The sequence below is a fragment of the Corvus kubaryi genome, unplaced genomic scaffold, assembly GCF_017639235.1.
Source record: "Corvus kubaryi isolate FWS band 111438036 unplaced genomic scaffold, C.kubaryi_AGA036_p1.0 65445, whole genome shotgun sequence".
In the NCBI taxonomy this organism is placed as follows: domain Eukaryota; kingdom Metazoa; phylum Chordata; class Aves; order Passeriformes; family Corvidae; genus Corvus; species Corvus kubaryi.
Genome location: NW_024582007.1, coordinates 34,232 through 48,734, shown reverse-complemented (window position 1 = coordinate 48,734; position 14,503 = coordinate 34,232). Strand labels below are relative to the sequence as shown.

The window sequence follows — 14,503 nt, the reverse complement described above, 5'->3', positions numbered from 1 at the left end:
CGTCTTCGCTGTCACTGAGGTGCGGCGGCTCCTCGGCCGGGGGGGGGTCTGGGGTCTGACACCCCCCGCAGCCCGGCCCACACCCCCTGCTGCCCACAGACCCTGCAGATGGGCATCTACCACTTCTCGGGGCTGTTCGTGCTGCTGTGCATCGGGCTGAGCGGCTCCCTGCTCACCTCGCTGGGCGAGCACGTCTTCTACCGCCTCGTCCTGCCCCGCATCCGGCGCAAGAAGAAATTCAACTACTGGCTGCACACGAGCCAGGTGGGGCCAGGGGGAAGAGGCTCACACAGCACCTCAAAGACCCCTGACCCCATGTCGCTGCTCCTTCTTAAATTGCACCACCTCTGCCCTCCTCCAGCCCCGGACCACCAAGCCCCGTTTAACCCCTGAACCGTCACCTCCAGACCATCACCCTCCAATTAATTAATCCCTGGCCTGTTAACCCCAGACCATCACCCCCCAGCTCACTCTTCCCTTGCTCCCCACAGAAAATCCATCGGGCTCTGAACATGGGCACGGAGGAGCGGAAGAGCCAGCAGCTGAAGCTGGAGCAGAGGTAAAGCTGGGATTGGGAGCCTGCCCCGCTCTCCTCCTCCCCCCTGTGGAGACCCAGAGTTCTGGGGGGCTGCAGAGGGACCCCACAACAGCCAGATCCCAGTTCAGCCCTTCCACCCTCCCCACACAGGTGCGAGCCCCAGCCGAGGTCGGCCCCGGCGGCAGCACAGCCCTGGAGCGCCCTGCGGAAGGAGGCACGGCGGGTGCGCTTCCAGCTGGACAAAGCCCCCCCCGAGGCTGAGGGGTCTCCGTGGCACCCCGGGAACGGGCGGCCGCTGCAGCCCCTGGACAGGGCGGCCGGTGAGAACGAGCTCCGGGAGCTGGAGGAGAAGATCCAGGAGATGCGGGAGCAGCTGCGCGCGGCGCTGCTGAGGAAGAGCGAGCTGGTGTCCGTGCTGGGCACCACCAAGGGCGGCCGGGCACTGCCCGCTCCGCTGGCCACCGAGGAAGCCCGGGAGGAGAGGTGAGGTGAGAGGCAGGGACCCCTCGAAGCACCCCAGGACAGGCTGCTCTGCCGGGGCGGGGCAGGCCACCCGCTCCTCCGGCTCAGAGAGAGTGGAAGGAAAAAGGGAGGGGGGATGTCCCGGGGCTGCCCCAACTCTGGAGCCTTTGTCTGTTCCTCCCGTCCCTCCTGCCGGCAGTGGGGGTTTGAAGGGCCGGAAGGTTCTTTTTGGGGGGTTGAATTGGGATGAGAGGTCCCCACAGTGCCCGGACAACGCCGAGCCCCGTGCCCCGGTTCTGGTTTTACACCACGTAAATAAAGATGACGAAGGAAGACAAAGTCTGCTTTTCCTCTTTCAGCAGCATCCCAAACTCGGCTAAGCCTGGGCTAAGCATAACCCTTCCCTTTCCCTTCCCTCCTCCGCAGGCCCAGCTCAGCCCCGCCGCAGGACGGCAGCGATTAGGAAGAGGCAGAGGAGGCTCCCACATGGATGGGGCAGGAGGACAAGCCGAGACCGGAACCTCCCTCTGGAGAGGCAGCTCCAGGGCGGCAAAGCCGCAAAGAGCCACCGCAAAGCAGAACCGGAGCCTTCCTCAGGCGGAGGGTGCAGATGGAGACGCTGCACAGGGAGCGGGACAGGCTGCGGCTCAGGGCTCTGCTCCCCGCTGAGGACAAGGAATAGCTCCCCATATCCCACCACAGGCGGCTGTGGAAGGACTCGGAGCCCTGCAGCCCCTCCCCTGGCGCGGAGGCAGCCCAGCATCACTGAGCTATGGCCGGGACAGGGTTGGTGCTCGGCCCTCTGCACACTGCAAGGGGACAGATGGTGACACCCCAGGACGGCAGGAGGAGGCACCCCCAGGACTGAGCATTCACCTCGCTGCACCCCCGTGCCCCCAGGACTCCCACACGTCAGCCCAGCACAGCCATGGGCACGACATGGGGCAGCGCTGCAGGAGCTGTTAAGAGATAATATTTATTATTATATACAAACACATTTTGTACATTAATTAAATAGAATGAACTCTACTCTTCATTCATCAAATCATTTGGTTTGGTGTCCCCTCTTCCCCTCCCACCCACTCCTCTGAAAAGCCTACGGTCATTCCTGGCACTCCAGAGGCTGGGAGCCAGTTGGCCACAAGTCCCCTTCTCAGGAGTGCTGGCAGCAACAAGATTTGACCTGCTGGTCACAGCAGGGTCTCCCCTGCCCTGGAGCAACACCACAGCTGCCCCAGGCAAAAGGGAAAACCAAAAATGGGGCACCCAGGTGGGAAAGGCAGAGGGGTGAAGAGGGGGCTCTGAGCCCCCTCCTATTGACAAGGAAACACTGAAACGCACGGAGCCCTCCAAGGGAGATGGACTCCAGACACTGCTCAGCCATAGGGGGACAACACTGAACTCGGGGACATCTGTGCAGGGACCCAGCTGTCCCCAAGAGCTAAGTGCCCATGTGTCACCTCCTGTCCCTGCCCTGTCCCACCATGGTTCTCCCAGAGCTTCATCCCGCCTCACTCTGCTCCACCTCCCTGCACAAACACCCCTTCCAGCACATCCTGGCATGGATCTGCCCCCTCTGCAGGGGTCCACAGGCAGCACCCCCCCAGCTCAGCCTCTTGGCAGAGGGGTCAGGCTCTGCCAGCCTCACCTCCACTGCCAGGGAAATGGGGGAAAACCAGCTGAAATGTCTTGGCTTTAGTGTTTTGGTTCTTTGCTAAACCAGCTCATGCAACACTCTAAGCATGAGGAGCCACTCTCTCCTCTGGGATGCGGCTGATCCTAAACACAAACGTGTCCCACGGGAGGGACAAGGCACTGGAAAGCAGCTGCCTCATCCAGAGCAGAGCTGTGCAGGACAGAGCTGCTGCCCTTGCCCTACACCTCTCCAGACACCCACTGCAGCATGGCTGCACCCACCAAGCACCACTCATGGCTCCTGGGATGGCAGCTCCCACCCGGACACAGCACCTTCCACTCCCAACCCACCCACCACGGGAAGTTCAAGGACAGAAAAAAGGGGGCTGAACTGCAGCTTCTGTTTTGGTTGTGCCCTGGCCTGGGCAGACCTTGTGCCTGGGGGAGGTCAAAGCTCCTCCTCCCCTCAGGAGCAGGAAAGGTGACCAGGAATCGCTTCTGTGGCTCTCCCACAGGGGCTGGACACTCTCTGCCTGCTCTATCCACTCCTACTCTAACCACAAAGCTGCCACATGCGTGGCCTGTCCCAGGTCAGCTCTCACCTGGGATCAGCACTCGGACTGCAAACGCAGCTGCAGGGGCAAAGCTGGGGACTGGGGACAAGGAAAAGCCAGGGCACGAGCGGGGCAGGGTGGGAACAGGCAGCTGGCTCACCTGTGGCCTCAGAGGTGCCCCAGACTTGTGTGGGCCAAGGGACCAAACCCTCCCAATCCTTCCCACAGCCCCCCATGCCTTCCCCAGGGAAGGGAGGTCACCGCAGCCCTGCTCTGTCCCAGCTGCTCTGGCTCTGCTCAGAGGGATCCATGGGTTAAGGATGATGGTGAAGTGAGAAATAGTAACAAACAAAATCCAAATGCCTTCCCGGCAGTCCAGGGCAACAGCAACAGCAACAGCAACGGGGCTCAGGACAGGTTCCTGGAGCTTGGCTCTGAGCTGGGTGTTCTCTCTGCTGGTGCTGGGCAAGGGCTGCTCTCCCCTTGATCCTCAAAACCTCTGTCCTGGTCGCTGTCCCCCCCCGAGGCTGGCAGGGGCTCTGCCACGCTGCTGCTGCCCATGCAGTTCTTGCCACTGGGTTTTGCTCGGCTGTCTGAGCCCTCCAGAGCCTCAGTCTGCTTGGGAAGGGAGGGGCTGGGGCCTGCCCCCTCCTGCAGCGCAGCCCCAGCAGCTGGGGGAGCATCTGCTGCGGCCACCACGGACTTTGAGGTGACCTCAATGGTGATGGAGCCCACGGCTGTCTCCGGGTGGTCGCTGCTGACCCTGATGCGGGCAACCAACCCGGAGGCCGTGGCCACCTCCTGAGGGGTCCCGTTGGCCACGGCTTCGTGCACCATGGTGGGCTCCAGGAGGGTTGTGCTCAGGTCAGACAGAAACGAGGCCTCTGTCACGATCGCGGCCGTCTCGGCCACCCAGTTCAGGTCGCTGCCCACGGAGGCGGCGGCGGCGATGACGCTGGAGGCCTCGCCGGGGGTCAGGGCGGCCGGACTGCTGCCCTCCCCAGGGGGCCCGGCGGCCAGAAGGGCTCGGCGGCCCCCGGCCTCGACTGGGGCAGCTGTGGTGTTGTTGTTGAGGTTGTCCTGCAGCGTGGTCTGGGTGCCCTGCCCGACCTGCTGGTTCTGCAGCAGCATCTCCTGGATCCGGATCTGCTGCAGGATGGCTGGCAGCTCATAGTGGTGGAAGAAGTAAATCATCGAGTGCTGGTGGAGGAAAGGGAAAGGCGTCACCCTGGGTCTGGGCCACCATATCCCAAGAAAACCAAACTTCTCCTGGAGAATCCAGCTGCTTTGACAGCCAGAAGGTCAGCAGCAAGTTTGGAAAGATCTATCCCTTCCACTATGACTACTGCAAGCTGCTTTATAGTTTCCCTCTGAAGACGGGCAAGAGAGAACAACCCCTCTTCCCTTTCAAAGCCTGGGAAAAGAAGGATGACAGCATTCCTCTGGCCCATCCTCTATTCCCTGTTCCCACCCTGCAGCAGGTCAACAACCAGAGACACCCAACAGGTATGCTTGATCCAGGATATTGGAGACATCAGCTTGGAGCTGGTTCTGCCAGCATCCTCACTGCACAGACCCGAACAGCTCCTCTGCAAGGCAGACCCTCCCCGGGATTTATTCCAGAAGGACAGGACAGAAATCCTTCCCAACACCCCTGTGGCACCAAGTTATTGTCAGGCCCACAGCTAGACTGGAGGCAGCAATTCAGTAATCCCCTCTTCCACAGCCTCATTCTGCTGCCCCATTTCCAAACCACACTTAATTCTATCTCTTGCAGAAATAAGGATCTCTCCTCCAACCCAGCTTGAGAGGAAGTTTGACAAACGCCCCCAAGGTGCAGCAGCCCTGCAGGGACTCACCTGGATGAAGAGCCAGGAGGTGACAAGTGCCAGGCTGCTGTACTGCCCGTTGAAGCGGTAGTGGTAGGCATAGAAGGCAAAGTGGTACAAGTAGAAGAATCTGGACAAGAAGGCAGGAAAGATCAGGAAAAATGTGAGCTCCCTTCTCCTCCCAACACCAGCCTGAGCTGGGGCACTTTGCCCAGGATGACACAGACTCATTAACAGGTAATTAGAGTTGCCTGTCTATCAGCAGTAAAAAACAAGGGGCTGGGGAAGATCAAGGTGATTCCAAGATCCAGGCCCAAACCCAAAGCAGAGAAATTGCACTTTGGACCCTGTGACGTGTGGGGCAGCTCCCAAGGAGCCACACAGATAACAGCCTTAGGAGTGGAGGCTGCTGTGCCTGAGGGTGCTGGGAAGGACTCAGAGCAGCTGGAGGAGGACAGGCAGAGGGGATGTGGCCACAGCCAGCCCTTACCTGAGCCAGTGCCTCTTGCTGGTGTTGGTGTGGCAGCAGATCGCGTCGTACTGGTCCGCCAGCCACACGATGAGGATGATGTAGAATGCGGTTGTGGTGTCATTGAAGAACTCGGACATTATGGCCTCCATACCTGGGGACAGAGGGGACATCAGCACATGGCAGGGCATGGGAAGGGGTTCTCTGTCACCTCGGAGCAGGGCTGTGACTGCACCTGCCCAGGGCAGGTAACTGGGCTCTGCTTATGGCAGCAGCTACGGCCAAGAACATTCCACCTGCAATGTCCCAGGGATCAGCTGCCTCCCGCCGTGCAGATTTCAGGGGGGGTTTTGCTGCTTTTTAAATTTAAATTGTACAAATGCAACGTGGCCACAGAGTGTGAATCTGCAACAGAGCTCCAGGGACAGACAAAGCTTTGGATTCTGGGATTTCCCAACAAACTGCTGCTTTTCCAGGGGACCCAGAAGGACAATGGAGCTCACTGTGCCATCAAATTCCAGAGCCTTCTGCCTTGTGATGAGCAGCCACAGTAACCACCTGCCGCGGCCAGCTCGGAACAGGGAATTAGACTTCCCACAGATCCCAGAGGGATGTGCTGCAGACACAAGCAGTGAGGCAAGTCCTTACCGACCAGAGCCAGGATGACAGTGAGGAGCGGAGCAGCAGGGAACGCAATGGTCATGTTCATCTCCAGCATCTGTAACAGGTCAACTGCAAGAAGGAAAACAAGCTGTGGCACAGAGAGGATCGGGGGGGGGTCACAGAACCTTCCACCCCACGGTACTGCCCGCTCAGTGCAGCCACATCCCCTGTCCCCAGCCAATACTTCTCAGGACAGAGAAAAGCTCTGGCAAGTGCAGTGACTGGGAGCAGGAGGATGTATTCCCTGTGCAGATACAGGCAGGTACAATTTAGAAGCTACCCTTCTAAACTGGAACTAATGATCCTCAAGGCCCTTCCAACCCAAACCTGCTGTGACTCTACAACACCCCATGCTGGAGCAGGCACAGTGCCCAGCACAACCCAAACCCCTCAGCCAGTCCTTACCAATGAAGACAAAGATCTGATGGTGTGAGTAGCGCAGCAGCATCGAGACAGAGAGAGTCTGGAACAGGAGAGAGAAGGGGAGGCAGATTAGAGCCCCACGGATGCAGGGAATCACACGGAATCGCACTGCGGCAGAGGCCCGGGTGAGCCAGGGCTTGCACATCCCACGTTCATTAGCTGGAGCTGTGCAGAGCCATTTCCCAAAGAGTAATTAGGGCTTCACAAACAGCAATTAATCTCTGTGCTGCTGCAGGGGAACAGACAGTAAGGGATTTGTTTGTAAAGGGACCAATCCTGAATGTTTGCGCTGTGGCCACGCCAACCCACAGAGCTGGGAGCAGGGATTCTCCCGTCCTCTATCCTGCTCCTCCCGCAGCTCCCAGCACCTCCCTGCACTCGGCTCCTCCTCAGTGCCCACAGTGTGATTGTGGACAGACCTGCCCCAGTGGGTGGGACAGCCACACACAAAGAGACAGTCACCCACAGCCACCCAAGACAACAAACACGGGGTAGTTATCGCCTGGGATCTTGTCTGATGTGTATCTGAGAACACCTCATCTCACACATCATCACTTGGTTTATCTTGATCACTCCTGGCAAATCAGTCTGGGCTGTTCTTAAAAGTCTCAGAGGACAAATGTCTGCACCCTGTGCTGACAGCTGGAGTGTACTAAGGACACTCAGAAATTAACAGCAGCTCCCTTTTGACAATGGAAACAGCACTGCATTCTAGGTCAGCTCTCCCACTCATTTCACTGGTGGACTTTAGAAACTAAAAAAAAAACCAAACCAACCAAATAAAAAAATGCCCCAGAGTAGAGCCTCATCCTCCACCAACTACACTTTGAAATCAGATGAGAGCTCTGCTGTAGCGCCAACCACTCGCTGCCCAGCACCAGGCTGGGCACTGCCCGGCTCACGGTGACTTACAAAGATGACCATGATGACAAAGGCTGCCAGGTAGGACGTCCTGGCCATCCACATGCTGACAAAGCGATAGTGCTCCCCGGACACCACATTGCGAAGGAAACCTGGAAAAAAAGCACGAACACGAGCTCAGTGTGATTAATGTGCAGACTAAGAACCAAGCTCCAGTGCCTGCTAAAGAAACAGGATTTGGAGCAAATCCTCAGAGCAGCATTCATTGTCATGCAGGGCGGTGAGGCGGGAGGAAATCACATTTCCAGACACCTCTCCCCTCCTGCCTCTCTCATTTTGTCCTTGACAATAACACAGGGAGCTGCTCCTTGCATTACAGATTAATCAATAGTCAGAAGATGATAGTCAGGCATCCACAGAGCAAACACCCACTGCTCCTAGCAGCCGCTGCTGCAACTCCTCCAGGCCTTACCTTTGTTTTCCTCGTTTTCAGCTAAAGCTTTGACACTCGACATCAGGATGTCATCGTAGCCCAGGAACTCATCCAGCAGCAGGCGGCTGAACCTGTCCCCAAAGCACTGATCCCTGGTAGGATCTAGAGAGAACACAAAAACCCTTTCACACTGTTCACACCTGGAGCCACAAAGGCACGAGGTGAAGGATACCTGTGCCAGCAGAGCTGCACCTGCATGTGGATCTGAGGCAGTAAAACCAAATTTGGCAGGACTGGGAGGGAAAGTGTCACCCCCTGACAGATCCAGCCACATTAAAGTGCTAATGGCAGTCGGGCCTTAAGGATTGTCAGGGCCATCACACTGTGCTGGCACAGACAAAAAGGGAATTTACCCTCTAGGCTCAGCCTATCTCCTGGGCTCACCCTGACTGCACAGGAAAACTGCTTAACCCCCATCCAGCTCTGCTTCAGCTTGAGTGGGAGGAAGTAACGAGCTCCACTCTGATTGATACAGAGATTCACAGGCACGAGAAGGTCTGAGGCTGTGTTCCTGACTTGGACAAGCTTTAATGGAGCAAACACCAGGAGAAGAGAACACTGTTCAGGGAAATGACCCACTGGTGCTCACAGGGGCACAGCAGCACACACGGTGTGACAGATCTCTGAGCACTGTCCCCAACACCTGCACAGCTGCTCTGGCCACCAGGCTCAAACCCTGCTGCTCCACACTGAGCCCAGAGCTTCAGTGCCTTCAGCCAGGGAGAAAGCTCTTCCCTGGTCCATGTGGGAAAACTGTGCTGGGCATGACATCAGGGCTCACTGAACCAGGCTCCACCATTTCAGAAGGCTCCTCCTGGAAAGCTGTGACCTACTAAAGGCAGACAGGCTGCGCACAGCAGCTCTCCCGCGTGGGAAGCGAGTGCCATCGACTTCAGCAAGAGTTCCCAGAGATGGTGTGGAGGTCTCTGCACTGCAGGTACCCACCCCTGCACCCACCCCTGAGCCTCCTGCCCTGCCTGGGCTGGCTCCCACTCACCAAGGGTCACCACCATGACGGGGATGCTGAGGCGCTGCCGCGTGCTCTGGGACAGGCGCAGGAAGCCGTATTCCAGAGAGTATTCCACAATGTACTCTTCCTGTGGCCACACTGGGAGAGAGACATGGGGAGACAGGGAGACTCAACACCCACATCTGCAAACAGCCACCACGAAGAAACAGCCCCTCTGGGTTCCCTCCCTCCCATCATGTTCTTGAAAAGGGAACTGGTTGCAAACGCGGGCTCCAGGCTTCCCTCAGCCAATTAAACATAAATCAATGCAAACTCTCTGGAATTGCAGCCCATTCCCTTGACATTAGTCCTTTATGTGAGACTTCTAGGAAAGCTTCAGGGCAGCAGTTCCAAGCTCTGCCCAGAACCTGCCCACATCTTTGCCTGGCAAGCCCAGAGCCACTTGTTTTTGCTCTGTTCAATTTCTGCTTCCCACGTTGTTTGGGAACCAGCAGGAAAATCCACTTTACACCTGCTGGACAGCAAGTAAGTGCTCCAGAGGCAAGAACCCTGCACTTCCCAGGGGACTGAGGTCAGTGCTGCAATTACATGTCAGAACTGAAGGCAGCAGCAATTACAGCTTTCCCAAAAACTGGTGGTGCCTGAAGTTTCCCCATTTTTTTTTTTTTTCTCCAAGGAAGGATCCAAAGAGATGGTTTTTTTGCTACATCATCTCTGAAAGGAAAAAACCTCCCACTAAGCCAGAGCCAAGCAATTTAATCCCTGCTCTTTCAGACTGCCAGGGTCTATCTCCAGGAGGGGGGAGGCAGCTGTCAGGCAGCTCCCGGCACCACAGCGACAGTTAAAGGGACACAAGACCTGAACAGAGCCACACCTGACCCAGCACTGACAGAGATCCCCTGATCCCCTTACTGGGCAGCAAACACAAGCTGGGCTGTTGGGTTTGTCTTTTGTTTCCATTATAAACAGCTTTAAGCTCAAAAGGAAATCAAGGGTTTAAATATCAACAAACAATTACTTCCTTTGTAGAATAAAATATTTTTTCATGGTAAAATATTCTGACTAAACATCAAATTTGGTGCACTGAGAAGACAGAAAACCTAGAAAAAACAATAAAATAGGTATTTGGGACTGACTTAAATATGTGAATTTTGTAACTAATCTGGAAAACAGCCTGTTCTCTCCCTCTCCTTTTCTGGAACGTTTCCAACTAGGCATTCAGCAAAACAAGGGACTTCCCACCAGTGCCCCAGCCCAGCACAACGTGACTCTCCTCAGAACCCGGGCACCAGCAATAAAGGTCCTGCACCAAAAACATTTACTGCTCTCTGGTCTTAATGACCTTTAATTCAGGATTAATGAGCTCTGGAGGAGCACCAAGCAAATCCACTGCAAGACCAAGGAACAGGACATTGTCCAGTCTCATCCTGCTCCATAGCCACAACCCCAGTGTATCTGCAGAGCAAAGAATTCCAGCCTTCACAGAGACAACAGTGTGGAGAAAGAGGCAAATTTTTGGCAAATTTTGTGGAAAAAGACAAAGAATCCAGGTCCCAAGTTCTATTTTAAGATAAATATTCTTTAGTAGATTTCGCACCTTAACCACTTTCCCCACTGGAATTCCATTTTAAATAATACAAAGCTACTAAATCTCCCTCTGGAGTTTACAGAGCCTGAGCAGCTTAGGTCAGGCAGGAAATGGGTGGGATAAGGCCAGGGAACATCTGAGTGGAACAGCAGCACTGTATCGCAATCCACCAAAACCCGCTTGGTGGCTTTCGGGATTAATTAACTGTAGCAAATCGGCGGCTCCAAGTGCTGGTGTTGGCTCAGCACCCAGAACACAGCCCAAACCCTGTTCATGCTTGAAGGAATGTCGCTGTCAGGGGATCCCTGTGGATTGCAGGGGACAGTGAATGGCTCAGAACAGGGGGTTCAGGCTGAGATACCCAACACCGATCATCGCAGGAACCTGCCAGGCCAAGAGCCTTCGTTCACCCGTGGTCGATCTGAAGCCTCTTGGCCTGGCAAATTTTCTAACCCAGCCTTCCCCCAACCCCCAGCATCCCCCCAGCTTCAGAGCAGAGCTCACTGAGGGTCTGCTGTTAGTACTGACACGATTAACCACAGGTAAACACATCAGGAAGACATTTAAGGTTACTGTGCAGGTGCCCCAAGGAGCCAGGAAAGGGACATGTGGGGAGGATGATGAGGGGAGGAAGGAGGAGCACAGGTAGCAGTGAAGGTGTGATTACCTGCTCGGGCTAGCATCTCAAACTCGGACACAGTCTCCCGCAGAGGCTGCATACCTTTAGTGGCTGCGTCACTAAACGAGAACTCCTGGCTGTCGTTGTGTGGCAGCTCAGTGCTGCTCACTCGGGATGGCTTGAGGAACACCTTGGGCTCAATATCCAGCTCAAACTGTTGGAAAACCAGAGTAGGGAAAGCCACGTCAGCAGCCTCTTCACCTCCCACCTGCCATGCTCTCTCGATCCACATGAAGGCCTCCCCATGCATAAAAGGACACTTTCTCCGTCAAACCATCAGAGGCCAACGTGGGGACCCAGGAGCAGCCAAGGAACATGCTGTGTTTCCAGGAGACCGAGGGATCACACAGGGACTTCACTTCCAACCTGCACTTCTCTCCAACCCAACACCCAGGCTTCCCTCTCCACCGTACACAGGGAGCGCGTCCTTACCTTGATGGAGCTGTTTTCAAACATATCCACAGTCATTTCTTCCTCTTCCTCCTCCTCTTCCTCAGTCGTGGACTCCACCACCATTCCTGGGAACTTCTCGACCCCACAGAACTGCAGGAAGATGGGGGCCCGGCTGGAGTTGCGCTGGATTTCCACCCGCAAGATGCCGTCGCGGGGCCACTTATCCCGCACGTGCTCCAGGCAGTTGATGGGCGAGCGGGAGAAGGCGATGTGGATGTAGGCCAGGATGAAGAGCACGAAGAGAGCCTAAAGGGCAGGAAACAAGGCAGAGACTGTCAGACCCCCTAGTTATCACCAGCTCTTCTCTGCCTGGGAAACACCAGGAGAATTTGGACAAGTAGACTGGCAAGCGGACGAGAGCTTCAGTGCTTCCCTGCATCAACAACGCAGCAGCCAGACCTCGGCAGTTCCGGCAGGGAACGCGCCAAAGGCAGCAGGAACCAACTGCTCCTTTCACGAGCCCAGAGCTGACAGTGACAGCCTTCTGAAAGCACAGGTCCTGTAACCACCAGCGTCCCCAAAACCAACCACACACAGCACTGGTGTGGGATGAGGCCACAAGGCACACTGAAGGAAATGGAAACATGTCCGTGCCTTCCAACCCTTCCCTTCTCAGCACAAAGTTTCCTGCTGAAACGTAGAGAAGCTTGCCCAGCTTTGTAAAGGTAGAATAAAGCAAACCTTAAGCAAAGCCAACCTACTCCTGGGCAGGAAGACCCAAACCCGTGCCCGATCCGTTGTCCCAAAGAACAGGTCCTGCCTCGGGATGGTTGAGCTGGCCTCTGAGACTGAGTGCACAGAGCACCACAGCTCCTTGCCTTGCCTCAAGCCCAGGAATGGCCATAAACCACAGCAAAGCAGAGCGGACTAAAAAAACTTGTTCCCTGGAGTGCAGAGATGTCCAAATTTCAGAGCTCTGAGCATGGCTGGCACAGCGAGCGGCACTGCTGAGCTCACACCTCCCTTCCCAGCCGCCCTGCGCTGCTCTGTCCTCATCAGCCCTGCTGTCCTGACCTATTTGTGATGAACAAACAGCCTGGTAAACATCACTCTGCAGAGGAGCTGCACAGGGAGACATGAGGGGAGGTAGAGCAGAGCCACCTCCCTGGTTGCAGGAGCCACAGCAGAACCAGAGGCAATCCCACAGCTCCAGATGGGAATGTGGGCTCCCACTTCCCTCCTGCTAGCAGCTGGAGAGCTGGGAGCAGGCTGCTGACCTCTGACCCTGCATGCTGCTCTCCACAGAGCCCTGAGGAAGTTTGTCCTTCTATGGGAGAGCTGTGATCAGAGGCAGAAGGAAGACAAACTGCTCCCAGCCACTCTGCCTGACCACTGCACCTTTAGCACCATCCCTATCCTAGCCTGCCTGCTGGGATCCAGCTGTACAACTGGGAGAGGGAACAGGGATGTGAAAAACCCAAATGTTTCCGTGCAGTATGAGACAAGCTGTGCTGAATGTTTTCTTGCTGAATTGCAGCAACCCAGAGGAGTGTGCTCCTGTCGTCTGCCAAGCTGCTCTCCCCTTCTCCTTACTCTAATTTCCCATCCTGGAAGTCACGGAGCAGGATTTTACCTACAGGCAGTCACCCCTGGACACTGACAGGCCCCTCTGGGAGGTCCCCATCACCCAGCAGACAGGTGGGGTCACCTCAGAGCACAGTGACACATCCCTGGCACTGCTGAAAGAAACAGGGTTAGAACAGGGCTGGGCTCTAACTGCTTCCAGAAAAGACAAGACTCCAGCAGAACTCCAACAATCCAGTATGTCATGTGGGAAATGTACCCAAAAAGTGCGATTGCTCGGAAACAGAAATTGAAACCTCTCCTGCCTCGAGCCAGCCTGGCTGCCCAGCAAGCTGGCTCAGCAATTTCCTTTTGATTTACAGATCTGGGAGAGTTCCAGAGTGCAAGGAACACCAGGACCACCATGGAGACTAATGTCTTCCTCACAGGAGGGGCCCACGGGAGCCCCAGGGACAGCTCGGAGTGTGTGGTCCAAACACAGCCTGCTACCTCTGGCGAAGGCACGACTTTTTGTGTTTCTAAGGAAATTCCTGCCCTCAGCCCGGCCGCGGGCTGGCAGGAGGAGCTGCCCCTCACCTTGAGGAGAACGAAGAACTCGAAGACGCGGCGGAAGGAGGGAGGGAAGAGGCGCGCGTAGGTCACTGCCATCTTGAAGAACAGCGCGTGGAAGAGGCGGTCGCGCACGTTGATCAGGGGGTTCTGGTTGAGGTTGGGGTTGCGGACACCCCGGTTGTTGCCGCCGGCGGCCCCGGCGTTGTTGGCCGGGTGGTGGTTGTTGGCGTTCGGCTGGTTCTCGGACATCCTGACGGCGGGGCTGGTGAGGGCTGGGCCCGAAAAGGCTGCTGTTCCTCCGCAGGGCTGGCTGGGACCGGGCGGGTTCTGCGGAGGGGCCGCGGGCGCGGGGCCGGCGCTGACTCCGTCCCCCTCCCCGGCCCCTGCCCGGCGCAGACGCTTCGGGGCGGCGGCGGGTCAGGCCCAGCGGGTCAGGCCTGAGCGCTCAGCGGGGCCCGGGAGCTGGGCGGCCGGAGCAGACACAGCAGGGACGCGGCTGCCGGGCTGTTCCCGCGGCCATGGGGGTCCCTCGGCGGGGCGGAGCGGCGCGGCGGAGCCCGGGCGCGGAGGGCGGCTCAGCTGTCCCGGCGCGGTCCCGTCCCCTCCCTCAGCACTCCGCCGCCATCTTCCTCCGCCGGCCACGGCGGCTCCGCGCGTGCGCGCGCACGCGCGCCCAGGGCACGACGGGACGGTGGAGGACACGCTCCGGACCTGCCCCGCCTTCATGCAAATGAAAGATCTCCCGCCATGCAGCGCGCGCGGCCGGCACCTCCGGGAGGCACCTCGGCCTGGAAAAGGCAAAAAAATTCG

At 57.0% G+C, this 14,503-nt stretch overlaps 2 protein-coding genes across 3 annotated transcripts; one reads left to right on the top strand and one right to left on the bottom strand.

Annotated features, from left to right (window-relative positions):
• Positions 1-6: 6 nt before the first annotated feature.
• Positions 7-2,029, top strand: LOC121673458 (glutamate receptor ionotropic, NMDA 3B-like). The gene is made up of 5 exons (XM_042046765.1): positions 7-19; positions 100-264; positions 492-559; positions 689-1,021; positions 1,427-2,029. The coding sequence occupies exons 2-5, from the start codon at positions 109-111 to the stop codon at positions 1,461-1,463; spliced, it is 594 nt and encodes a 197-aa protein (XP_041902699.1). The 5' UTR covers positions 7-19; positions 100-108; the 3' UTR covers positions 1,464-2,029.
• Positions 1,958-14,349, bottom strand: LOC121673457 (membralin-like). Of its 2 annotated transcripts, none has more exons than XM_042046763.1 (11): positions 13,718-14,349; positions 11,597-11,863; positions 11,153-11,318; positions 8,925-9,035; positions 7,907-8,029; positions 7,486-7,586; positions 6,556-6,613; positions 6,136-6,219; positions 5,509-5,641; positions 5,049-5,148; positions 1,958-4,389 (listed from the first exon to the last, which is right to left on the bottom strand). In XM_042046763.1, exons 1-11 carry the CDS (start codon positions 13,940-13,942, stop codon positions 3,598-3,600), a joined length of 2,160 nt encoding a protein of 719 aa, XP_041902697.1. In that variant the 5' UTR covers positions 13,943-14,349; the 3' UTR covers positions 1,958-3,597. The 2 variants fall into 2 exon arrangements, with proteins under 2 accessions (XP_041902697.1, XP_041902698.1); XM_042046764.1 differs by having other exon boundaries at positions 11,207-11,318.
• Between the last annotated feature and the right edge of the window lie 154 nt (positions 14,350-14,503).

Bases quoted from the DNA above. Each gene is read 5' to 3' on its own strand.
- LOC121673458 (XM_042046765.1), top strand. From the start codon at position 109: ATGGGCATCTACCACTTCTCGGGGCTGTTCGTGCTGCTGTGCATCGGG. The intron at 560-688 runs GTAAAGCTGGGA...CTCCCCACACAG, and splicing joins CAGCTGAAGCTGGAGCAGAG to GTGCGAGCCCCAGCCGAGGT. The intron at 1,022-1,426 runs GTGAGGTGAGAG...CCTCCTCCGCAG, and splicing joins GAGGAAGCCCGGGAGGAGAG to GCCCAGCTCAGCCCCGCCGC.
- LOC121673457 (XM_042046763.1), bottom strand. From the start codon at position 13,942: ATGTCCGAGAACCAGCCGAACGCCAACAACCACCACCCGGCCAACAAC. The intron at 5,642-6,135 runs GTAAGGACTTGC...CTCTGTCCCCAG, and splicing joins TGTCATCCTGGCTCTGGTCG to GTATGGAGGCCATAATGTCC. The intron at 4,390-5,048 runs GTGAGTCCCTGC...TTCCTCCACCAG, and splicing joins CCTCCTGGCTCTTCATCCAG to CACTCGATGATTTACTTCTT.